The sequence below is a fragment of the Vicugna pacos genome, chromosome 1 (genome assembly GCF_048564905.1).
Source record: "Vicugna pacos chromosome 1, VicPac4, whole genome shotgun sequence".
NCBI lineage: Eukaryota > Metazoa > Chordata > Mammalia > Artiodactyla > Camelidae > Vicugna > Vicugna pacos.
The window spans coordinates 48,975,065-49,001,648 of NC_132987.1; the positions used below are offsets into that span (position 1 = coordinate 48,975,065).

Genomic DNA, 26,584 nt, shown 5'->3' on the forward strand with positions numbered 1-26,584 from the left:
CCTTCCAGCCCTATAATCTTCTTTTTCAAATGAGCATTTGAATTCTAAAGCACATTGCATACAGCTAACCAGAATGCTTGAAAGACCATACCTCAATATATTGTTTATATAAGCAGATATATTTGTAAGAGTATTTTACATGTGAAACACCCAAAGGATTGGTGGGCATATATGCCTTTTTATATGTCTTTATTTCCAGAAGCAGCAGTTATGGTCGCGCTAAGCCTAGCTTTGCTCAGAATTTGAAGGGAAGATAAACTTTAAAACACACCAATAAAATTAAGAACTTGTTCTAGTCCCAGGCTAACTTTCAGCGACGCGGGGAAGGGGTAGTGTGGGCAGCTGGGTCAATTCTACCGCAAGCCCAAGAGCTGACAACACTCTGCGTGAGTTCAAGAAGCAGGTGGCAGAACACGTATGTGCAGACTGACGAATGGTGAATCCACTGCCATCAACCATCCGCATCAAAAATAACACCTCAGCACCTCGGTGCTGAGTACCTGCTTCCCTTGATCTCCCACTCATAACCAAACAATTTGCAGACAAGACTCAGAAACTTTTTATTAAATTGAACACAAAATGACTGTCATAATAACGTCAAGCCTTTATCAGAAATCAGTACATAAGTAAGGATACGCAGCCAAAATGAGCCATCAACATAAGCAGTGTAAATTTTGAAAAACTTTCAGATTCCTCTATTCAATATGCTGAATAAAATAAAACCAAAAGAGCAATTTCAATTTCACAATTCACAGTTGATTGGTTTTAATCTCATGACACATTTGTCATTTATGAAGCCTCAGAGCACAGATTTCCCCAGTAGTCACTGGGAAACATACACACAGATGTTAAACCCCTGTATGACATTTAGAGAAAACTGTGGGAAACAGTCCCAATTTCATACAGTTTGGGCTGGCATTTTTTAGCTCTACCCTCTACCAGAGGCATTGTTCTAGTGAAATAGCAAAAGCAGTTTTAAAAGTTTGCCATGCCATTAGATGAAGGGTTCTAAAGTCCCCCCTTGATTTTCCATGATTTTATTCTCTAATTTAAAACAGTATCTGCACTAAAATGCAACCTTAACAGTGAAAGCAAAATCAGTTTTGCTTCTGGATCTAGAGCATACATCCAAGAGAGGCAACTTGCTGTCCTAGCAGATACATGGAATGCTTGAGAGCAGAGTCTGACATGCTCTAGTAAGGCATTTCAAAGCAGACACACAACCATACCCAAATGAAATTATGATGATCAGCTGAGGATACCACAAGGTGAACACCAAGGAACACAGAATCAACATGAAATTCTTACAAAATGACAGACTAATTTACAAAACCACAGAAAGGTGCTCAAGTACCAAAAGAAGGCAGAACAATGACCAGCCACTCTAAAAGAGTTTTGTTCCCGTAAATGCCAGATTTTCAGAGTAGAAATAAACCACTTCGTGTGTGCTTTGCCCTAGGTAATATCGTTCATCTGGACACATGGGGTTACTTTTCCTTAAAAAAATATATCACGTAGAGAATATATGTATAATCAGTGATATAGAACATTTCTTTTCACTAGTGAGGGGGTCACTTAAGCACTTACATAGAAAATTATGAGTGAATCATGAGAGTTATTTAAATGCAAAAGGAAATCTGATAAAACCTGTATGATTAGTTAGGATTCAAAAGCAAAGTGAGATTTTTAGCAGCTGCATTGATTCAATGAGGAAAATTCATGCAAAAATTTCAAAGTTCAAAGAATTGTGAAATGTCGAAAAAAAAAGTCTAATTAGTAAAAATACACATTGTCACTTTAAGGGTCCCAAAGGAAGTGTTCAGTTATTTTGAAAGCCATGAATCTTATTAAACAAGCACAAGAATATGAATCAGGAATACTGAAGTTTCAGTTCTGACTTACCCACTGAATCTTCCCAACAAGTCACTTAAATTCTTCACATTTTGTCCACATACACAAAAAAAAGGCATAAAAATAAAGGTATATGTCAATTTTTTTTTCCTAAACAGGACTAGAGTAAAGCTAATGATGGTTACTAAGGCTCACAATTTCAACAACTCAGTGTACAGTACAATCATTTTTAATCCTGCTAATTATGGCTGGAGAGAGGGCATGGGCAGTTAGAATTCTGAGGGAATTCAAAGGCTTTGGATAAATTAATGGTTTCAACTTTCTCAACTACTTAATCAGTTCTAGAGTTGTTTAATACAGCTAATCATCTGTGGGGTTGACTCTTCACGCCTCTCTACTTCCCGGTAGAACAGGTGAAAGCAGTAAAAGCAGAAAGGACACCAAGGAAAAAGCAGCCGTAGATTGAAATGAGGTATAAGCTGATTTAATAAACCCTAACTGGTCATTTACAGTTTTTTTTTTTTAAAGAAGCTGCATAGTTCAGCAAAAATACATCATAAGAGGAGGGGTTAAGAAAAAATTCTTATCGTGAAGCTTTAAAATGTATGACAATGAAGCATTTAAAATGACCAACACTAGAAAACTTCAGTTTGAAAAGGAGTCTCCCCTCACTCGAAGCACATACAAAAACAGAAACTGGAAGGCCAGAGTCCCCAAGAGACAAAGACCTATGTTAATTGGCTCAGGTTATCAACTTCACACACTGCTTTTTAAAAGATTTTAATATTCAAACAAATGTTAAACTCTAGTTAATAACACCTATGCTGAACTGTTTAAGGGAAAAATAACATCTGAAATTTACATTAAAATGTGTATTTTTAAACACTCCATTGTTTGATGGGTGAATATAGGTTCAGACAGAAATGCAGGAATGCAAGTACAATAAAATGTTGACGGTAAAATCTAGCGGTGGGTATACTGTAAAATTTTTCAACTCTAATGGATGTTTTAAATTTTTCATAATAAAATGTTGAGGAAAATGTTAGTATTTCTACAATAAAATTAATTTAGCAGTGTGTTTTAAAAATTCAAAGTACTCAGGCAATTTAGAATTTTAAATTAATTTAAGTGGGACTATTTTGCTTTAAAATATCTTGAACCTGATTTGTGAAGATGCCTTTTTTTAATATAGAGATGAACTAGCACAGTTACTAAGTATTAAGAGTTTTACTCAATATCAAATTGAGATTGCATGAAGAAACAAAAAAGATGTAGAACATAGAATTCACACAAACCTTTGCTATCCCAAGCTCCTATTTTATGAATTGTGATTAATGGCAATAACTCTATCATCTCTCTGTGAAATGCTAAAACTTGCTAAAGGCACTCATATTCTGGGCTTAACGGAGACAGGGTCACATGGGACCATAAGCCAGTGTTTTTTTTGGTAGCCACCCAGAAAGGGAGTTGATAAATGATCCTCCCATTCATAATGGGCAGACACAATCAGTTATCAGTAAAAATGTCGTATGAGAAGCTATTTATACAGCTATTTGTCCATTCAGTTAGATTGATAGTAATAGCTCACAATGGAGTTCACTGCCAAAAAAAGCCCTAAAGCAAAAACAAAGCATTCTTAAGCACTCTTTACTATGTATGAAACTCCTGAATGGTGACTTGGCTGGTTAAAAAAAAAAAAAATTTGGTAGGGTGGAATATTTTCAAAATAACTATTCAGAGGCCCACACTAAATTTTTACCTATACTAACAAAACATTTCTCTATTTCTAAAACACCTCTGTTTAGTATATGTGCCACCAAATTTTTTATAAAGTACTTCCAGCCTATGTTCTGACACTGAGGAAACTAAACACATTAGGTTCCAAATCCATCACTCCTAAGCCTGTGTGTAGAGGATACTATGCAGAACAGTTACATGTCTCCCCTGGATAAGCGAGACTCATTTTATATGGGTCACTGGACAGTCCTCAAACCGTCATTGCTCACAGTCCCAGCCAATTCAGGAGTGAAGCAATCATTAATCCCACCACTAATTCTTAGAATCTATCTGCGGAGGAAGATTTAATCAGGTATAGACACACATATCCATTTATCTTTGTTCAAAGTACAGATAGGTAGCCATAAGCAAGCACACAGTTTTGCAGAAGAGCTTTGTAAAGTAAGGTGGACAATGTCATGCTTTCCTTTTAGCTGTTTAAGTCAGAGGGACATAAGGATGGTCTCAGATTGCCATGATTCTTCATCCAGTCTCAGGGTTTCAAAAACTCTAAACGGTTTTCTAGATTCACCAACTAATGAAACGGGGAAATAGAGAGGAAGAGTTGGAGGAGGAACTTTTTCAAAATGAATGGTATAAAACAATTATTCACCTTGCAGAATTCAGTGCAATAAGAGACAAGCAGACAAATGTCCTAAACAACATGCACATATTTACAAGTTGTAATATATGATATACAAAGATGAGACCAATAAAGTATTTTCTGTTCAACGTAAAGTCTAAAGGATTACATGGCACACTCAGTTGTGCAGCTGAACTTTAAAAAAAAAAAACACTTTGAAGGCATAAGCAATCCAATCTTTTAATTGGAACACTGAATTTTTTCCGTTACAATTTCTTGCCCTCAATATCTTAGAAGAGTTTCTAATTGTTATCTTCTAACATTGAGTTTTGAAATGACAACTTACACACAGATAGTCACAGGGAAAAGAGACTTTGATGCTATGCGTTCTTGCAGATGAGTACTGGAATCTATTTGACTTATTTGGCTAAAGGTTTTCCATTGATTAGGCCTCTTGTCCATCCTTGTACACAACATAAAAAAGATACTAGTATCATTCCTGGGGAGCACAGGCTGCAAATTTTAAAGCACATTACAGAACAGGACTCAATTTCACAAAATGAAATCAATGGAGATCACATATCACTGACTGCAGTAGTAACCACAGCCTTCTTTGACAGGGAAAAACACTGTCTTTGAGGAATGCATGAGTATGAGAAACTGTACCATGCAGAGATGGATTTATTTAGGCGTTTCCTTTCTGACATCTCTGTCACCGTTTGTTTCACTTAAGGAACACAGGAGACTATTGCAAGGTAACAAGCCCAAAACACAACCCATTATCACAGAGATCTGTGATTTTTCGGGGGGGGGGGGATGTGTATATAATCTCTATAAATGATCCTGGAAGTTATCAACTTCCTAGAAATTAAGGAGCAAACTGAGCTATTGTAGGCAATATGGTATTTAAAGTGTCATATAAAACAAACACATAGCTCTTTTTTAGTGCAAAGAAATATAACAAGTAAGAAATAACGCTATAAATCTAACTTTCTTCTTTAAAAGAAAATGCGTTTATGCATTCATAACATCCATTAAGGGCACTGAGAGACTAGAAACCTGAATACGCAAGGCCAGGATAACCTTCAAGGCCTTAAGTCCACTGCTTTGTGTGTGTGTGTGTGTGTGTATATATATATATGAAATTGTTAAGTGGGGAGAGTAGGGCAAATCTTTCCTCTAATTTTATTTGCAAAGGAAAAACTGAAAGTGGATGAATGCCACTTTCACAAAATGTAAGTTCTTATCCACAATCTTTTACTATTATCTGAAATAAAGATTTGATGAAATTTTCTCTATGGTATCACACAAAATTATATATACACAGTTATATATGTGTGTGTGTATATGTATATAAATACACACATACATATACATACAAAGAGAGGAGGGAAAGTGAGGTTTTTAAATAATCATAGAGCCATGTGGCCAGCACTGTAATATTAAAATCTACCAAAAAAGTATACTTAGCAGCAAAATGAGTAAACTACTGACCAATAAGATAAGCTCTAAATTGCCCTAAAATGATCAATTATACTTCACAGATTACTGGAAAAAGGGTTATCATACTAAGAGTCACAGATGTAGCGAGAACTCAACAGAACATTATTTCATTCTTTTGTTTCTGGGAGAAAATAAAATTACTAAACAATTCTGCTTTTCAGAAAACCACCATTTCAATGGAAGAGTAACTTGTTAGTGTACCAGAGGTTAATTGCAAAACTGAGTTTTAAATATCGGTCTAGATTGTTCAAAAATTGTTCAGAAGTTCTAAAGGAAAGGAATGATGATTATAATTTTCCTTCTCCCCAACTCTTTGCCTATAGAATTCTCAAGGAAGATTAGGAGTTTTATTTTTAATTAGTAATATAGCAATAAAAAGTGAATTTACCATAGTGCAAAGATACTGCTCAATATAAAGTTCCTGGTGAACGTGACCTTTCAAAAAAGTAGAGATGAACTTACGGTCTTACCCACGTCAATACAGTAAATAGGCAAATACGGTTAATGAAAGTTCAGAGAGTCCTCTATTAGTAATCTAAGTATAACACTAGAGCTATTTTTAAAAAAAAGAACAAAAATAATAATACTGTTATAATTATTAGATATGAAAGTAATCTATAATATATTTTCATTATCTTCAAGGAAGCTGAATCATAAAGGATAAAGCCAAAGTTCATGTATTTTTCTACTAGAAATGATGATACTGAAATTTGATTAACTTAAAAAAAATTCCTCTGCATCTGGGAAACAGTAAGGTCGTGGTATTTTTCAGGACAGTCAACAAACTAGCAAGACAAAAAAGAATGTAAGTAAAATGTAAGGATCAGTTTATCTTAAAAAGTTTACCAAGACAAATATTAAGAGATCAGAACTTACGGTTGAGGTCATCATATAAGTACATGTTATTATCATGAAATAACTCAAGTGAAAAATCAAACACATATTTCATTTCCTAAAACCAGATGGAAAAAAAACATACTCACTGGATATTCAAATGTGGGGCTTGGAAAACCTACAACATAGCTGGGCCATGAAAATGAACTTATTAGATACGCTAATTCAACTAGGGGAGAGAAAAAGAGGATGAAAGAAGGTGAATTAAAATGTGTGAAACTGAAAGCTGGAAATGAAGTTTCGCTCTTTGGAAGTACACAAGCACATTAGGAATGTCTGAATCCAAGAAAACCCGCATGTCAGTAAAGGGGGGACATGATAAAAACTATCCTGAGAAGGACTCTATTGCAGTTTATACAGTGAATTCTATGGAAAATACATCGAGTTGAGGTGCATTCCAAAGAAGCCTTGGAAAACTGAAAATTCTGCTTACCTGTTTTCACTGTGATCTGAAGTAAGAACTCATTACAATTATTTATTTAACAGTACATTACACTAAAGTTGAAAAAAAAAAGACAAAGTTTTTAAATAGTTAAAGCTCTAAAGCTCTAAGTGGTCAGGCTACAGTTGACCAGAACTTGGTCAAGATAAGTTATTTCTCATGGGGTAGGTAGGTCACAGGCTCTAAGCAGCTCAACACAACTGACCTGAAAAAACATCATGACTTAAGTACGTTCTCTTCATTCTCCAGTTTTGACCCCTCATGGTACCACTGCAAGGTTACATGTATTAACATTAAGCAGAGAAATGTACTCATATCAAAAGAATCACAAAGCAGGGCATGTTGACAGAAGGCAAACCACAGGCAGGACAAGCTCTCTACTTGAATATGACAATCATTATACGTAGCCCAGATTCTCCATCTCATTCCTGTACCGCTGTTCAGACACCTTGCTTTTATGTTGCTTGCTCTCCAAATGCTGCCGGAACTCCACTTCTTCACCAGCCCCAACGTTACACATGGAGCAGTAAAACTGACCACTTGGAGTAACGCACATGGCAAGATCACGTGGAATTCTCTGCCGAGAGCGGGGATTGAAGTAAGGACCTGCTAAAAAAAGACAAAAATAATGTATTCACCTCAAAATGTTCACCAAGTGAATGGAGGCTGACCAATTATCACTATAATTTGTAACTCTAAGCTGAAAGTATAGATTCCTAGCTTTAAAAGAATGTAACGTTAATGGGCTTTTGAAATTACAAGTTTATTCAGATGCAATCTTAAAAACTAAAATGATTCCTCCAACCATTGTCAGAAACGTTACTGTAGGGCCAAACCAAACTCTAAATGGCAATGTCTCTAAAAAGTGAATATAATTTAAAAAATAATTTCCAAGCATATCAAGAGTTGTATGATTATGCTAATTCTTTAATCCAAAAATTCTACTTCTAAGAATTATACTAAGAAAATGTTGAGAATTTTTGCACAGAGATTTATCAGCAAGGATATTTATTTCATTAGATTTGATAAAAGCTTTTTTTGGAGGGGGTGAGGGAAAAGGAAAGATCTAAAAATATGACTCAAAAAATTAAGTGATGAATGCAATGAAAAACTATACAGTCACTAAAAACAATGTTATAGAAAATTCTTTAATTATAATATTTGATTATAATATGCTATTAAGTTAAATAAGAATATCATAAAATATGATCAAATCTCTATTTTACAGAAGTAATATACACAAAGAACTGGAATGATATATACAAAAATATTGGTAGAATTATTGATAATTTTATTTTCTTTTTTTACATAACTGACTTAAGTTCAATAATTTTCTGTTTTTCTTTTCTAGTATAATAATAAACATTTAAGGCTTTTCTCAAAATATTACTTTAACTGCATGCTACAAATTTTGATATATTTTTATTACTGTTTGGTTCTAAGAATTTTCAATTACCAGTATGATTTCTTCTGTGGCCCATGAGTTATTTAGATATGTTTAAAATTTTCCAAACACATAAAAATTTTGTTTGCTTATTCAGATTTTTATAACTGACATCTCATTTAATTGTACTCTGATCAGAGAACATAAGTCTAAACTGCCTTCTGTCCTAGTTTTTTAATCTAATATTAACACAGGTTTCCTTCATTTCAGTTGAGTAGTTTTTTATTTAATCTTACAGTCTTTTTCTTTTAACTGGGACTTTAGTAAGCTTACATTTATTGCAGTGACCTGGTATATGTTTTGTCTTTTATTAATCATGTTGCATTACGCTTTTTATATGTCCCCTTTTTCTATGCTTCTCTGCCTTCCCAGTTAGTCTTCTGAGGTTGCTGTCTGTTTTACTGTTCACACAAATGACCTCTGCTCGTATGGGTATGCGTGGGAGGCTGGGGGAAGGGGAGGGACCACGCAGTCCTACTCTCCCTAGGGAAGCTAATCGGAAAAAGCTCTTGCCAACTAGCAATTCTGAACTGAAGCTATATATAAGAACCACTGAGGAAGCATTTTCAAAACACACATATGTAAGAGTCCCACTCTAAATTAACTAACTGAAGATCTCTAAGTCATGGTTCAGCCATGCGTATTTTATAAAAACTCCCCAGGTAATTCTGACTCACTACCCTGGTTAAACACTCACTGCTACAATCTTTTTATTTTTCCCAATAAATGGAGATTTAATATGGTGCAACTTTAAACCAAATAGCCCATTTTAATAATGTTTAAATTTCTCAGCTGGCAAATAACCAGAAGCATAAAGGTACTATGACCAGAGACCTTAAAGCATAGACCTGGTTTAAAATCAAAACAAATAATATACTAAATAGGAAATAAATAAACAAACAAACAAACAAGGCCTGAAATAAACACCAGCTTGAAAAGCCACTAGACCAATGCAACAGAATGACAGCTACCCCCAAATTCTCAGGGCTATCTATTAACATTCAAGGAAATAAAAATAGAGGAGACGATCTGCAGAACGCAGCCAAGGTATGTGGAAATCCACAGGGTACCTGAATTATTCTGTACTGCATACACATTTCTCCTATTAGACATCATCTTGTATTCATTCCCTTCCTTCCGGGTCCGCCGCTGACCGATGTCTGAGGGCTCTCTGGAGAAAAGAAATTTTAAAAGAGTGAGACTTCTAAACCAGGATGCCTTTCTACCCTTTTTCTCTAAAGACAGTCGGTCTCCCAGAACACTCTGGCCTCAGAGAAAGCGGCAATACCTACGAGAATGAGTTGCTCTGAGCTTCGGCCAGCCGCAGCCTCTTGGCGTGGTTCTTCCCCTGGTAGTGAGCCTGAGCCACCGCCGGAGAGCTGAAGGAGGCGTCACAGAGCTTACAGTAATCATTCTCTGTGGCCAGGATCACTCGGCCTCCTGGCTTAAAGGAGCCCATCTGACAGCAAAGACACAGGAGACAAGGCTTAAAAATGTGGAGTTTGTTCTCTTCTCCTCAAAGTTCCTTCCTTCTACAAGCTGAAAAATAACCTAAGGTTACAGCATGACCACAAGCACTCAGCTTCACAAGGACAGGATATAATTCGTTCCAGAAAGAAAAGAAAAGAAAAAAAGGCTGGGAGACACTTAATCCTGGTTTTGCATTATAATCATCTGTGTACCAAACTGATGAATGCCTCACTGCCATCTCCATCGAAGAAATTTTAGAAAAGAAGTTAAAAAGCCCAGCATGGAAGATTTAGGGCAGTACAGGTAAGGCCTAAAATCACATTACCAGAAAGAACGAAGTTCACTCAGAATCCATCAACAAGCATTTACTGAATACCTACTGTTAGTAGGGGACTTGCTACCTAATGCAGAAGTGATACATAGGCATGTATTTAAAACTGGGCCCCTGTCCTCAGAGAGTCAACAAATTAGCTACAGACATGATATAATTAGAGGGAAATACCCAGAAGATCCAGACAATTGTATTCAGGTTGGGAAACAAGTTAAGTGAAACCTATCAGAGTGCTTGGAAAATAATATGCACTCGATAAATATTGCTGGGTTAACAAACGTGACAAATTAGATTTTGGCTAAAGAAGAATAAAATATTAAACAAAGAATCTAGAAAGCATACCATATCAGGACCAGCTGAAGGAAACAGCACTGTTTCAACATGCAAGGGAAGATTTTCTGGGGATAGGATAACTGTCTTCAAAAGTCACAAAGGGCTATGTTAGGAAAGAAGGCTAAGGCTATTTGCCCAGGAGGATGTAGCCAGCTGAAAACAGTCCCCAACAGGAAGCAGCCATTCAATTCTAGAGCAGCCTTTAGGAATCAGCACTGTGACAACCACTCAGGCTGAAGATCTCTCTGGCTATTTTCCTGTCCTCTTTTTCTGTTTGTAACATATCTCATTTACTCCACAAATTAATGAGGATGGAGGAAGAGTTGGTGTTGCTATCCACACTGTAAGTACTGGAAAACTGGCACTCAGAGAAGTAATTATACCCTGATGTTTAGGAGTAGAGGTCTAAGGTCAAGAGAAATCCTTGCTCCACCACTTTACAAAATTTGTAATGCTGTGGAGAAGTTCCTTAGCTTACCTGGGTTTCTAATAAACTCCCAGGTGAGACCAATGTGCTGGTCCACGGATCACACTTTGAGAAATAAGGCCAGGTTGTTGCAAGCATGAAATGAAGTTAGGACCCGGGCCAAGAATGAGGTAAGGGAGGTACTTGCCATGGGCACAAAATTTAAGGGAGCATCAAAAAACTCAGCAATCAAAGTTTAAAATATTTTAAGAAACATTTTTACAAGTCAAAAAAAAATCAATGAGGAACAAAATACCAAAATTTTAAATAAAGACAGGATCCACAACAGAGCCATGCCAAGCCAGACTGCAGCCTGAGGCAAAAGGAAAATCAGTAATACTTATTTTGTCTTTAAGTTTTTAACATTTTGTTCACCATTGACTTTTTCAGATTACTTTTGAATTTTTAAAATATCACATTAAATTATTTATCTTGATTACTGAGTGTTTTGACTGCCTCTTAAATTCTGTGCCAAAGTTAAGTGCATCCCTCACCTTGCTGTAGTCCTGGCCCTGAATGAAGTAATGCATGAAAAGTGCTTAGCAGAGTACCTGACATAGTAAGTACTCAACTAAAGTGACCATTATTAATTAACTTTATATTATTCTATAGAAAAATAATACTTCAAAGACAGAATAGAGTCCATATTTCAGAGGCTACTAAAGCACAGAAATATCTTGCCTAAAGAATTAAAGGAACTTGGCTTTCACGTGTGTGTCATGATACCAAAGTCCAAAAAGAGTTTATCCAGGCTCTCTGCATAGAGGTAAGAAAAGGGCAGCCTCAAGAACCTGATCTTGCTGGAAGGCAAAATATAAAGTCAGTGGGATTAATTGCAATAAAGATACAAATGTTTAAAAATCTCTCTTTTCACTCAGGGCTTCACCTAGACATTCAAGGCCACTGAACCCAGAATTTTGAGAAACGCACAGAAGACTCAGGAAATAATTTTGTTTCATCACTTCATGCATCATAACCAAAGCCAATGAGAAATCGTGGGGATCATGGACTTCTGCATGCATGAAATCCAGCACCACAGTTCATGGAGTTAAAAGCACCAATGAGGACCTTTCAGGAGTCTTTGCCCAACTGTAACTTCATGGGCACAAAGATGACAAATTGCACCCATAACCATCTGTGCATAGGACAGCCCTCACACCAATACATGGGTCTCACCTGTGGAGGGACTGGAACAGCTGGAGTCGCCACAGGTTCCACTGTGTTACTCACTCTAGCAGGAGGAGGACAGCTGTTCGCTGCATAGTAATTTCGGAGTTTCTTACCATGATTTTTACCCTAGAAGTAAAATGAAATGAGTAATCACTGTGAGGAAAATTTGTCAAATCAAGTTAATGTATTCACTAAAAAAAAAAAAAAGAAGAAAAAACCATTTTATTCTTTTTTTTTTTTAAATATACTTTTATTGAAGTATAGTCAGTTTACAATGTGTCAATTTCTGGTGTACAGCACAATACTTCAGTCATATAGGAGCATACATATATTCATTTTCATATTATTTTTCACCATAAGTTACTACAAGATATGAATATGGTTCCCTGTGCTATACAGTATAAACTTCTTGCTTATCTGTTTTATATATATACATTAGTAAGTATCTGCAAATCTTGAACTCCCAATTTATCCCTTCCCACCCTCTTCCTGCCTGGTAACCATAAGTTTGTTTTCTAAGTCTGTGAGTCTGTTTCTGTTTTGTAAATAAGTTCATTTGTCTTTTTCTTTTTTTTTTTTAGATTCCACATATAAGTGATATCATATGGTACTTTTTCTTTCTCTTTCTGGCTTACTTCACTTAGAATGACTATCTCCAGGTCCATCTATATTGCTGCAAATGGCATTATTTTATTCTTTTTTATGGCTGAGTAGTATTCCATTGTGTAAATATACCACAACTTCTTTATCCAGTCATCTGTCAATGGACATTTAGGTTATTTCGATGTCTTGGCTATCATAAATAGTGCAGCTATGAACATTGGGGTGCAGGTGTCTTTTTGAATTAAGCTTCCCTCTGGATATATGCCCAGGAGTGGGATTGCTAGATCATATGGTAAGTCTATTTTTAGGTTTTTGAGGACTCTCCATACTATTTTCCATAATGGCTGCACCAAACTACATTCCCACCAGCAGTGTAGGAGGGTTCCCTTTTCTCCACACCCTCTCTAACATTTATCATTTGTGGACTTTTTAATGATGGCCATTCTGACTAGCGTGAGGTGATACCTCATTGTAGTTTTGATTTACATTTCTCTGATAATTAGTGATATTGAACATTTTTTCATGTGCTTATTGGCCATTCATATGTCTTCACTGGAGAATTGCTTGTTTAGGTCTTCTGTCCATTTTTGGATTGGGTTGTTTGTTTGTTTTTTCTTATTAAGTTGTATGAGCTGTTTATATATTCTGGAGGTTAAGCCCTTGTCAGTCTCATCTTTTGCAAATATTTTCTCCCATTCCATAGGTTTGTCTTTTTGTTTTGCTTATGGTTTCCTTTGCTGTGCAAAAGCTTATGTTTAATTAGGTCCCATTTGTTTATTTTTGCTTTTATTTCTATTGCTTGGGTAGCTTGCCCAAGAGAACACTGCTGAGATTTATCATTTTATTCTTTCAGAGATATGCAACACTGGGGTAAACAGGCCACTAGCTAGATATGATTATTAGATCTTGAAGTAGAAGAGTCTGCTCTTTGATGCTAACAGAATGATTAAATTTATCTGGAGAAGATAAGGGAACAAAGCCAAGAGAAATTAATTTCCTATATTTTTCTGGAAAAGTACCACATTTTCTAGTGATCTATGTCCTTCCCCAACTTGTTTCCATTCACATGCCACTGCCTAAACATGAGTTTTATGACACTCTGATCTAATCTTTATAAATCAGTAATGAAATGGATAATCCAATTACTTTTACAAAAATAGCACTTACAGAGTATCTTTTCTACTTACAAAGAACTCTCATGTACATTAGCTTATTTGCTGCTCACAAAGATTCTGTAAGAGGAATTTCTTAACTGCACTGTTACCTACTTATGACAGCTGAGGAACTGCAATCCAGAGAGTGTGGGGAACCTGCCCCAAAACCTTCAGCAGGCCTAGCAGAGGGACCAGAGTGTGAGGCAGGTCTTCTGAATCCAAAGCAAGGCCTTTTTTCACTACAGCAAGATGGGTTCAGGATGTACCATGAGCCTCCACTAAAATGGATTTGCCTCTCCCCTCGTGTTTAAATTTATTATTTATAATCTGTATTCATAAGCTGATACAAACTGGTGGGCAGGGTCAGTGGTCTAAAAGCATTCTAAATGAGGGTAAAACAGCATATTATTCTTTAAACTGCACTATAAAATTCAAACCTATAAGCAAACATTAATTCACCATCTACCATATGCTAAGCCCTAGAAATAGACCAGGCTAGCATATGGTCTAGAAGAGGAGACAGATATGTAAGCAGTTACAGTAATGAGCTAAGTTCCATGTTTTGGCTACTGGAATGCCCTAGAGGTGCTCTTACCATGGTCACAGTAACCTCCAGGGAGTCAAATCCAGTGGTCATGCCTGTGCCTTCATTGTACGCCAACTCTAGCAACTTGATACAACTGATATCCCCCCTCCACTCTATTGTCTTCTAGGACTCCCTCTTACCTCCCTACCTCTCATTCTCTAAATGCTGCAGCATCCAATGCACTACCCTTGGTCCTCTTTTCACTCCATCTACATGTAAACTCCAGGTTATATTGCCCAGTCTCATAGCTTAAAAATACAGTCAATAAGTTGGTGACTGCCAAAATTATCTATCTCCATCTCTGTCTCTGCTATGTCCCCCCAAAATTCCTATTTTGAAATCTAATCCCAATGGGATGGTATTTGGAGTTGGGGACTTTGGGCGATAAAGAAGTCATGAGGGTAGAGCCTAATTAGATCCCTTGTAAGAAGAGGCCAGAGAGCTCCCTCACCCTCTTTCAGTCGCATAAGGATACAGGGAGAAATCAGCCATCTGCAATCTGGAAGAGGACTGCACCAGAACCCAACCACGCTAGCTTCTTGATCTCTTCCACCCTCTAAAACCATGAAAAATAAATGTTTGTTATTTAAGTCTTCTAGGCTATGTAATTTTACAGCAGCCCCACCAGACTAAGACAATCCCTGACCTTCAGAGCCAACTAAAGGTCAACTGCTTCCTTGCTATTCACACATTGCAGTCTGAAGAAGCATATCCAACTTAAAATGTCGAAAACATAAATTTTGGTCTCCTCCACCCTGAACTGTCTCATCACTGCTACCATTATTCATCCACATGTCAGTAAATGACACTAACCTCTACCCAGTTACTCAAGAAAAGCAGAGGGGTTCTTTTCTTGATTCCATCCCTCCTTAAAGCCAGCACATCCAGTGCATCAGCAAGTCTTGTCAGCCTACCTCCTAAATATATCCTGAATCATTCCATTTCTTTCCATGGACACTCAAATAAATACCACAGTAATCCAAGCTACCAAGTTTTTCATTTGTTGTAGGCAACAACTCCTAGCCGGGCTCTGCTCTCACTCTCATTCCCCTACAATTCTCCTCAAATCAGCCAAAGAGATAATTCTGACATGAATCAGATTCATGTCACTCTCTCACTTAAAATCTTCCACTGGCCTCCAACTACACTTGAAATAAAATCAACAAATCTTACCCATAAGATATTTACCTTTAATATACCTATGTCTGACCTGGTCCTATCTACCTCTCAGCTTTTACTTCACACAGCACCCCTCCTCCCTCATCATTATGTCCCTGCCTCCCTGCCCTTCATTCTGTTCCCTATGCATGCCAAGCACATCTAGCTCTAGAGCCCTTGTACCTGCTGTTCCTTCTGCCCGGAATGTTCTGCTTTCCGATCTCTACATGGCTGGCTCCTTCTTATCCTTCAGATCTCAACTCAAACAACACCAAACAGCATCTCACTCAGTCTGAAGTGCCACGCCCATCTCCCCAGCCCAACTCCTCGACACACAATCTCCATCATATCACCACCATTGTCTGGTTTTATTTTATTAGTACCACTTATTATTATCTAAAATAATGTTCATTTACCTATTTTTTCTCTTTCCTAACCTCTGGAATGTAGACATCTTGAAAATAAAGACCTTGTCTGTCTTGTTTACTGTTCTAGCCCCGATTTCTAGAACAGTTTCTAGCATATAGCAGGCAATCAATAAATATTTGTTGGACAAATGAATCAAGTATTATCATGGAGATAAGGAAGAAAATGCTAGGAGTTCACAAAGAAGGAATTTCTTACTTCTGCCTGAGTGTGTCAGGAAAAGTTTTCCTGAAAAGGGGACATCTGAGTCATCTTTTAGAATAAACAAAAGTTTACGAGGCAGATAAGGAGCGAGGTGAAAGAAAATTGTGAACAGAAGAAACAGTGTGAGCAAAGGCCCACCCTGCTGGAGAAACGGTCTAAATGATCCTTTGAAAAAGAGGTAGGAGCTGGTATATACAAAGGGAGCTAATCATTAATGATCTTGTCCATAATAAAGAACTTGGACTTTTAGAGGCAGCAGGGGAACTCTGAAGGACGTTAAGCAAAGCAGCTACATGACTGGATTGCATTTGATAAAGACTATCCTGGGGTCAGCCTGACGGATAAATTAGAATAGACGGAAGCTGGGAAGATAGAGAGGAGAGCCAAAGACAAAGCCCGAGGACACTATAATATAGTGTAGTAGAGAATGAGGACCCAGAAAAAATGAGACTGAGAATGCCTGGCCTAAGAAGTAAGATGAAAAATCAGACAAGTGTGGCATTATGGAAGTCTAGAATAAGGTGTTTCACAAGAAGAGTCTAGCTAGACACATTATAACCCACCACATTCTAACTTTTACTTCTAGGTATCACCAAACGGAAACACACATATAAGGAGATACCTAGAAGAACTGTTTGTAACCACTGAAAAGTGGAAACAACTTAAGTGTCCAACTACAAGATAATGGATAAACTGTAGTCTGTAGTTTGGAACTACAAACTATGGACTTGCAGTAGGCATGGAACACTATACTGTCGTCAAAACACACATCCTAGGGCCATGCATGGCAACATAAATGATTCTCATAACAAAAGGTTGAATAAAAAGAACATGTTGGGAAAGAAAAAATGTAAGAACAACCTTTTTAATTTGGGGGTTAAATATGAAAAACCACTACATGTTATATAGGAAGACACATATGTAGTGAAAGTACAAAAAAACAGCAGGCAATAAATACCAGGTCAGTACAGTGGCGACATCTGGGAACACAGGAGTAGCTGCAATTGGGAAAGGATACAGAGAGCTTCAGATGAATTGGTAATTTTCATTCTTGAAGCTAGATGGCAAATACACATGTTCATTATATTATTTTAAATAATTTTATGTCTGAAGGATTTCAAAATAATTTTAAAACACTAATAACAAAAAAAAAAGGAGTGGTTCAACAGATCAGGACAGAGAAGTAATACTTGAAAAGACACAGGTCAAGAATACTCTTGGTAAGAACCATTTCAGTAGAGCAGTAGGGGATAAAAAGTCACAGGGAGTAGCTTAGGGAGAGAGTGGGAGATGTGAAAATGGAGAAAACCAATATAGGCAGCTATGTAGAAGAATTCCACCATGACAGGGAGCAGGAAATAGACTATAGAGTTGGAGGGGGGAGTGAGTCAATATAAGATTTTTTTTAAAGATGGCTTAGGCTTGTCTGCATGACTACAGGAAGAAATCAGTAAAAACAGAAGCACAGATGATGCAGGAGATGAAGCATAGTTACAGAAGCATAGCCCATAAAAAAGGAAGAAGAAGATGACATCCACAGGACTATGACAGGGACCAACTTTAGACAGGCTCAGGTATTTTATTTCTAAAGCAGGATCCATAGCAGTATTCAAGCAGCTATTGCCTCCATACATAATGATCATAATGGCAGCTAACAATTTTTAACCACTTATGTGACAGTGTTCCAAACACTTCATAAATATTTACTCATTTAACCTTCATGAAATCTCTATCAAGTAGGGATAATAATTATCCCCATTTTGCATACGAGGAAACTAAGTTTAGAGAATTAGAAATTTACTCAAGAGCTTTCCCATAGCTAGGCAGCAGCTGCTTAGATTTGCATTTCCCCATATATCCTACAAACAATAGAGAACAATAAGAAAAACAAATAAAATTGACAAAAACCATATCCTTCGTACAACTGGAAGCCACAGAATGCCCAGACCTCAAAATAACTGTAAGTAAAAAAGAAAACACATCAAACCCCAGTGAGCAATCACTCATACTCCTGCCACAAGCCTTCAAAGTAAACAAGAGCACTCTGACAAAAAGTGCAGGATAGAAAGAAGAGGAATCTGGCAGCTGCCCTAAAATTGCTTTATAACCACCACTAGAAAAAGTCAGTCCCCTAAGTTTGTAAATACTAAAGCATAATCTAGCCACTGACTGCTGGAGAGGGACTTAAATGCACACATGATCTTAAGTGGCTATCTTCAAAGTGGCTTCTAGAGGAGAAAAAGGCAAAAAGGAAGGGAGAGGCACCATTTGGCAATTGGGAGGTGAAGAGGAAAAGAGGCAAAACAGGAAAAGCTAGCATCCTACAAGGCAAAAAAGAACAAGGAGAAAATCAGAAGACATACAAACCCTCTCCTGGCCACTATTAAAAAAAAAATTCCCCAAATTATTAAAGAACTGGACTTTGCTGCAGTGACAGAAGATGTCGCCATTGAATTAGGAATCTCATAAACCACCACAAATCCACATAATAAACAGACAAAAACAAACCAACTTTATACAAAGTTACTACCAAAAGATCAACACACCTCAGCAAATGAACCAGACTCCGCCAGAAAATGAAACAGAAGAAGACAACAAATAGAATTAAACGTAGAATTCAAACAAAAATTGGGGGATATTAAAAAATCATCTTGAATCGGGAATTAAAAATGTACAAAGAAAAATGGGCAAAACACAGTGAGAAATAAGAATAAGGGAAATTAAACTCAGGAAAGATAAAAAGAGTTATGTCAAAAATGAGGAATAAATACAAGTGTCAAAGAAGAATAGACTCAAATGAAAATGTAACAAGAGGCATTAAAGAAAGAAAACCAATAAAAAAAAAAGATATAAAAAAAATTTGAAGGGTCAGAAAGGAAGCAATGGAAGTGGAAGACAAGTAAAGAAGAAATTACGCATGTAAAACTGGAATTCCCAAAGAAGAAAAGAAAAACAATCAAACAGAACTAATATTTGAAATTATAATTGTCCAAAATTGTCTAAAAGTGTTCAAAAGTAAATGAAGACTTGAATCTACATATTGAAAGGCTTACCAGGTACCTGGGAAAATTTAAAAGGTATGAGACTTCACAGAAAAAGAAAAAAGTCCTCAAGCTCTCTAGGCAAAAAGATCAAATAATTTACAAAGGCAAAGAATCAGAATAGCTTCCACAATATGCAAAACAAGGTAATAATGGAGCAGCATTTTTTTTAAATTAAAGTAGGAACTAAGAATTTTATGTCCAGCCAACTATTCCTATATCAAGTGTCAAGACTATAGAAAGACATTTTTAAACATACAAGACCTTAGGAATTTAGTACATAAAAGTCTAATATTTAAAAGTATTAGAGCTTCATTCAACAAGATATGATTAGGAAAACTTCAGAAGGGCTGATGGTAAGTATTTTCACATACATAATTGCATCAAAGACTAAATAAAAGGTGAAGGTGAGGGTGAAAGATTAATGTTCAAATATCACACATTATGACAGAATGGAAACAATTTAGGAAAAAATGGGAAGGAAAAGAAAGAGGAAAGTAGAATAAGCTCATTGATTCTGCAATAAGGAATAGCTGAGATACAATTAAGAAGTGAAAAACCAGATAGTAACACAAACAGGCTGGTAAAATCATTTAAAAATGTATAAATAATAAGGGAATGAAAATGGACTACAAGGGATGGCATGGTGTGACACTTAGTTCTAAGTATACCTTTTTGTATGATTCTGATTTTTAAAACTATATGAACATTTTACAGACTTAGAAAAAGAATCAAAGCCAAGAATAATTGAAGAGGACCAAAAATAAAAAATGTACAAACAGAAATAAGCCAACCTGTACGAAAAAATAAATAACATCACCACACTGACAGGGGAGGGAAGAAAAAAATTATTCACATAGCTTCAAAGTATCTGGCCCGTGATACTTATTAAACACGAAAAGAAAAATACAAAGGACAACCCTAGCAGGCAGCACCCTTGTAAACTAAATAACTTTGTAAAACAGTAGTTTGACTACACATTGTAATGCTAAAGACCAAAAGAACACCGTAAAAACATTATCCTCTCACCAGTAAGTTTGCTTTTCAAAAGGACACAGATTATCAATCACTGAACTACTTTATGTGTATGGTGAGTGAGTGAGAGTGTATGAGTGTGTGTGTGTGTGAGTGTGTGCACACACGTGTGTTGTGGATAACGAAAGCCCAGGTTTCTCACTATCGAAGAAAGGAGTTAAATATTAAGAAAAGATGGAAGGCTGGAATGAACACTGTCATGGTGTACTGATACTGGAAGCATCAGTCTGAACTCAGTTTTCAGTATGTGTTCACATGGATAAATAGAAACGTATGTATACATACATATAGATTGCTAGCTCTGTCATGAGAGAAGCTAGAAGCAATGACACTCCAGTACCAACGAGCACACCTAACACTCTTTCTGGTTTCTAAATGTGATTCTCCATTAAAGAAATCTAGTTCCTTGAAGAAATGCTTAGTATGGGGAAAGTACAAGAAAATCCTGGAATACTTTTTATTGTCAGAAGTAAGGAATATACAAAAACTTATGGGGACATGTCAAAAGATTACAATCACTAGACTGAAGGGTCTCACTCTGGTCAAATCTGGGACAGTTAAAACATCAAAAAAATGACAGAGGTGAGCGATCTCATATGGTATTTTTCTTTCTCTTTCTGGCTTACTTCACTTAGAATGACATTCTCCAGGAGCATCCATGTTGCTGCAAATGGCGTTATGTTGTCAGTTTTTATGGCTGAGTAGTATTCCATTGTATAAATATACCACCTCTTCTTTATCCAGTCACCTGTTGATGGACATTTAGGTTGTTTCCATGTTTTGGCTATTGTAAATAGTGCTGCTATGAACATTGGAGTGTAGGTGTCATCCTGAAGTAGATTTCCTTCTGGGTACAAGCCCAGGAGTGGGATTCCTGGGTCATATGGTAAGTCTATTCCTAGTCTTTTGAGGAATCTCCACACTGTTTTCCATAGTGGCTGCACCAAACTGCATTCCCACCAGCAGTGTAGGAGGGTTCCCCTTTCTCCACAGCCTCTCCAGCATTTGTCATTTGTGGATTTTTGAATGACAGCCATTCTGACTGGTGTGAGGTGATACCTCATTGTAAAAAACAAAAACAAAAACAAATAAACAAACAAAAACAAAGCATAAATACAGGACATAAATAGACTCATGGACAGAGAATACAGACTTGTGGTTACCAGGGGGGTAGAGGGTAGGAAGGGATAGATTGGGATTTCAAAATTGTAGAATAGATAAACAAGATTACACTGTATAGCACAGGGAAATATACACAAAATGTTACGATAAATCACAGAGAAAAAAAATTGACAGAGATTATATCCCTGGAATAAAATAAAAATCCATCATCCATAGTGAAATAAATTAATTAATTAATAAGAAAAGTTCTTCTTTAAAGCAAAATTCTAACTATACATGTAAAAAGAATGATTAAAACAGAAAAATCACCATTTGGCAAATACCACAATAATCACTGCAGGAAAAAATCCATTGATAGATGCTAAAATCACTAAGCAAAAATATGAGAAATATTCACATAGTCCCAAAGTATCTCCCCACACGGTACTCATTAAACATAAGAGGAAAAACAGTAACTTTACAAAGGAGAACCCTGGCAGGCACCCCTGTAACCAGTGATCAAAGTTAACAGCACCAGTGATGCAAAATATTGACCTCATGTCCTTCCCAATATGGCATGCCCAAAAAACCACATAATCTAAATTTAATCATGAGAAAACAACACACAAGCTCAAATTGAGACCTTCTACAAAACAACTCTGCAGAAATTGCAAGATGGTAAAAAGCAAAGAAAAACTTAACCCATCTAGATTAAAGGAGACATAACAACTACACACAAAATTTCATCCTGCATTGGATCCTGGAACCAGAAAAAGGATATTAGTAGGCAACTAGTGAAATTCAAACAGCCTGTAGATTAGATATTCTTATTGTTATCAGTATTAATTTCCTCATTTTCAGAACTGTATTGTAATTACGTAAAATATTACTATTTGGGGAAGCTGATGAGGTGCATGCAGAAATTTTTGGAAGCATTTTGTAAGTTAAAAGTTATTCAAATTAAAAAGTTAATAAAATAAAATTAACCTTGTCCAAATCCACAAATAAATAAATGGCCTAGCTGAGAACGATCTCATTCCAGTGCACCCTAGGACAACTAAACAAAATTAAGGACTTTCTCAGGTACCAGGAACTGTTCTAAATACCTTACTACATACTAACTTGCATGTATTATTAGCATCATCATTATCATGATCATCTTCATAAAGCACAGAGAAGTTAGGAAATGTTTCCAATATCATACATCCAGTAAGTAGTAAGTCTACATCTTGAACACCCAAAGTCCATGACCTCATATTCTTAACTAATATCCTATAAAACAGATGCTAGAAAAGGAAATAATAAGAACTTAAGAGTTCCTTAAAAATTAAAGATATGATTGTCAAAATAAAAAAATCCGACATATCATTAGAATTCAAGAAAACCTCTCAGAATGTAAAATAGAGGAATGATAAAAGAGAGAAGAGATAAGCAATATAAAGACTCAATCCAGCTAATCCAAGATAGTGCTAATAGAATTACCAGAAAAAAAAAAAAAGAAAACATAGAAAAGAATATTATCAAGGAAATAGTATCCAAGAAAATTCCCTAGAGCTCAAGAGAAACAGGAGTAAGCAAACTGAAAGGATTCATGAGTGCTGACAGGGACAAATGAAAAAAGACCCATACTTAGACATATCCATCATTGTGAAATTTCAGATACCAAGGATAAAAAGAAGAGCCTAAAACCTCCAGGGGGAAAAAAAAAAGCCCAAAATTAAAGTAGGTAACCCACAAAAGAATAAGAACCAGAATAAGACTTCTCTTCAGCAACACTAGGAAGACACACACAGACACACACACACACACACACAATGAAGTACATCCTTAAATATTCCTAGGAAAAATAATTTCCAAGCTGGAACTGAACTGTCAGATATGAAGACCCAATACAGACATTTTTAGACATACAAGGACTCAGAAAAATTTATTTCCCATTATTCCTTCACTTTAAAGAGAAAGACGTGTTGCAATTTAGATTTATATTTATCCTTTCTTCCTTCAAGTAACGTGAAGATGTACTCCAACAAAACAAAATTTAAAAAAAAAAAGAAAGAAAACATGTGTATTTAGAAAATAGCAGCTCAAACCATACATCAACAAAGAGAAGTTCAAAATTAACAGCTGTGCAGCAAATCCAGGGGGCAACCAGTTGAAAATGGACAAGATAGAGAGATCCAGGATAAAAAGTGGGCTAACACACAATAGATAGAGTGATTGAGAGTCTGGAGAGGAAAATGAAGATATGATAAAGACACATTATGTAAGAAAAAGAAGGGAAAAGAGGAAAACAATTAAAAACTGTAGGAAATGCAAAAAGCTACACAATGAAGTCATGATCCAAATGCAAAACAACTAGTCCAAATTAGAACAGGAAATCAGTGGGTTTCATGAAGATAAGTGAAGTGGATTGTAAATAATAACAAGAATTAAGAAGCTAGTAGACTTTTTTTAAGGCATAAGATTCTTTCCCCTACTTTAAAAAAAAAAAGTAAGAAATTCAGAGAAAAACAAAAAGCTGTTTCAAAGTTATAACCCACATATGATGCAAACCAAAATAGATGTGATTTCTGAGCAACTGGTGACATTCAAGAAAGGGCTATCCATTTGAATATCTCTTTTAAGTAGTATGGAATCATGACATTGGCAACAAAGAGAAACAGCTTTGCAGTGAACATTTCCCTACTGATAATAATGCAAAAGCTGAATATCAGTTTTCAACAATGGGGATCAACCTGCAGATGGAGGATGGGGAACTTCATTTGATTACAGCATAAATAAGAATAAACCTTGACAATGTCAAAATAAAATTACAGCCAACCCAAGATGGGAGGTAGCAAGAAGAACGGAGAAGAAAGAAAAGGTAGGGTACGGGTGCGGAAGGGAGAACAGGTGATAACCACTTTTCATTACAAGCCCTTTGATCTGCAGGCATGATATTGAGCAAAATAACTTAGAATGTTTTAAGGAGGAAGCTGTTACCAGCAGCAAATGCCACAAAGAGGTCAAATGAGAAAGAGCTAGATTCGGCCTGAAAGATCACAGATGAACTTGAAGAGGATCATTTCCATAGAATATTGGAATGGTCACCAGAGTTTGGTGGGCTGGGAAATGAATGGAAAATGAAGACCTGAAGAGGACAGGTATATCTAGCAGAACTCTAAGGACAGGAGAGAAAAGGAGAAAGGTTGCTAACAAGAGGGATTAAAAGGAAAGGGGAGGTTGCTGTTGCTACCTTTATTTATATGGAAAAAAAACCTGAGCATGGTTTTAACTGGATTGAGATGAAGAACAAATAACACGTAACGAAATCCAGAGTGCCAGGTGAGGAATCAGCCTTGTACAGAAGAAGGGACATCTATTCTTCTGAAATGTAAAGAAATGATGTAGGGGTGGACTCCACTGAGGAGGCAGAAAGCTGGTGAGCAGATCATGGACAGCGTCTATCCACTAATGAAGCGTATCTTGACCGTTCTGAGTACACTGCAAGTTCATTTGGAAAACAATCAGATGGGAACATTTTGAAAACAAAAAAATTAGCTGAGAGTAGGGTTTCTGATCATGCCACCCAAAGCTAGGAGATCCGTGTGAAAATGTATGTGCCAAAATTAGCACTTTAAATTTGGGAATAACATCAATTGCATTCTCTGTATTATGAGTTAATATCACTACTTTAGTATTATAATTTGAGAGCTACTTTTTTTTACATGTGCTCCATCTTCCTTTCAAATTAATCTAATTACTATGGTAGGTTGTTATTTGGCTACTAAATATTAAAAATAAAAATCCATGTTTATGACAGATTTTAGAAAGGTACTCTGAGTTATCGGTTCTTTTTCAATGGGTACGCAAATGAGTAGAAAAACTTGTTAACTTTATTTTAAACCGTGGCTGTCTTGGCAAAATTTATCCATGCTTTTTGCTTTTTAAATTTCTGTTAATGGCCTTCCATCCTACAGTAGTTCTTCCTCTGGGCATTTATGCTGCTGAAACAGTGCTATGTTACTCCATGCCAGGCTTGCCCTAAGTAACCTGAAGTCTGCAGACAGATTTTAATAAAATGAAGACATGTTTTTCCTCCAAAGGTTTTATTTTAAATTAAGATATAAGTAAAGCCATAATTTTGAGACTGCAAAAATAGGTAATCCCATTAGAAATAAAACAACAGCTAAGGGTATTCTGAAGCATGGTGACTGGGTTAAAAAGTCTGGGAATAAAAGTAAATCTGTGATGACCACTGCTACGTGTGGGTCATTGCTAAGGCAGCCCCAGCTTAGGAACAGGAATATGGCAGGGAAAGACGGTAGTGAGCTTAAAGGGAAGTATTCATTGAGCAGTTTCCATTGTGTGGCCTGGATTACTGGAACATGATACGGTCAGACTCTAGTATAACACCGCTCAAACCAGACCGAAGGTTGTTTACAATACCCTGGGCAATCTGAGACTTTGAGATTTTAACAATGGTATCAACTGACTCAAACGTTTTTGAATAACGTAATTAACAGTGATTTATCACTTCACATGAATGTGTGTCCAGCTTACGAAAAGGCTACCACTGAGCCCTTTCATCTCACACATAACTGAAAAAGTGAATTTGTGATCCTGGTATCGCTCTGTATTAAAAAATTACAAAGCAGGTTTTTAGAGGTGAAATAAAACTTGACTTCCATCATCTCACCAACCACTTTGCTTTCTTAGTCTACACTCTGCCTATTTCTGGTTCTTGGTAAGCCTTACTTATTGGTCTTACCCTTGTCTTTAGTAGCCTTTTAAAATCACTGCCTATTCTTGTACGCTTGGTGTAGTCTGTGACGCATCTTTCAGGCTAACATTTCTATGCCTTCCTTATATGTTGGTTCACCCACCTTTAGGTTATGGTCATGCTCTGATTGTTTATTACTCTTTGATCCATATTCTCTCTCATCGTCACCATTTCTACCTTGTTAAAATCCAGATTTCACTTCTATATTATCTTTTTTTATGCTATCCTAATGAAACTGCTCTGTACTTTCG

General features: G+C 36.4%; 1 protein-coding gene across 3 annotated transcripts in view; it reads right to left on the reverse strand.

Annotated features, from left to right (window-relative positions):
* Positions 1-535: 535 nt before the first annotated feature.
* The window catches only part of ZMAT3 (zinc finger matrin-type 3), a 32,254-nt gene continuing 6,205 nt past the window's right edge, over positions 536-26,584 (reverse strand). Inside the window, exons 3-6 of one of the 3 annotated variants that reach the window (XM_006210609.4) lie at positions 12,270-12,389; positions 9,786-9,952; positions 9,564-9,664; positions 536-7,658 (exon numbers count right to left, since the gene is read on the reverse strand). In XM_006210609.4, coding sequence (XP_006210671.1) covers positions 7,447-7,658; positions 9,564-9,664; positions 9,786-9,952; positions 12,270-12,389 — 600 coding nt within the window. In that variant the 3' untranslated portion in view covers positions 536-7,446. The remainder of the gene's footprint in view (positions 7,659-9,563; positions 9,665-9,785; positions 9,953-12,269; positions 12,390-26,584) is intronic. The other 2 variants (XM_006210610.4, XM_015244721.3) reach the window with 2 other exon arrangements.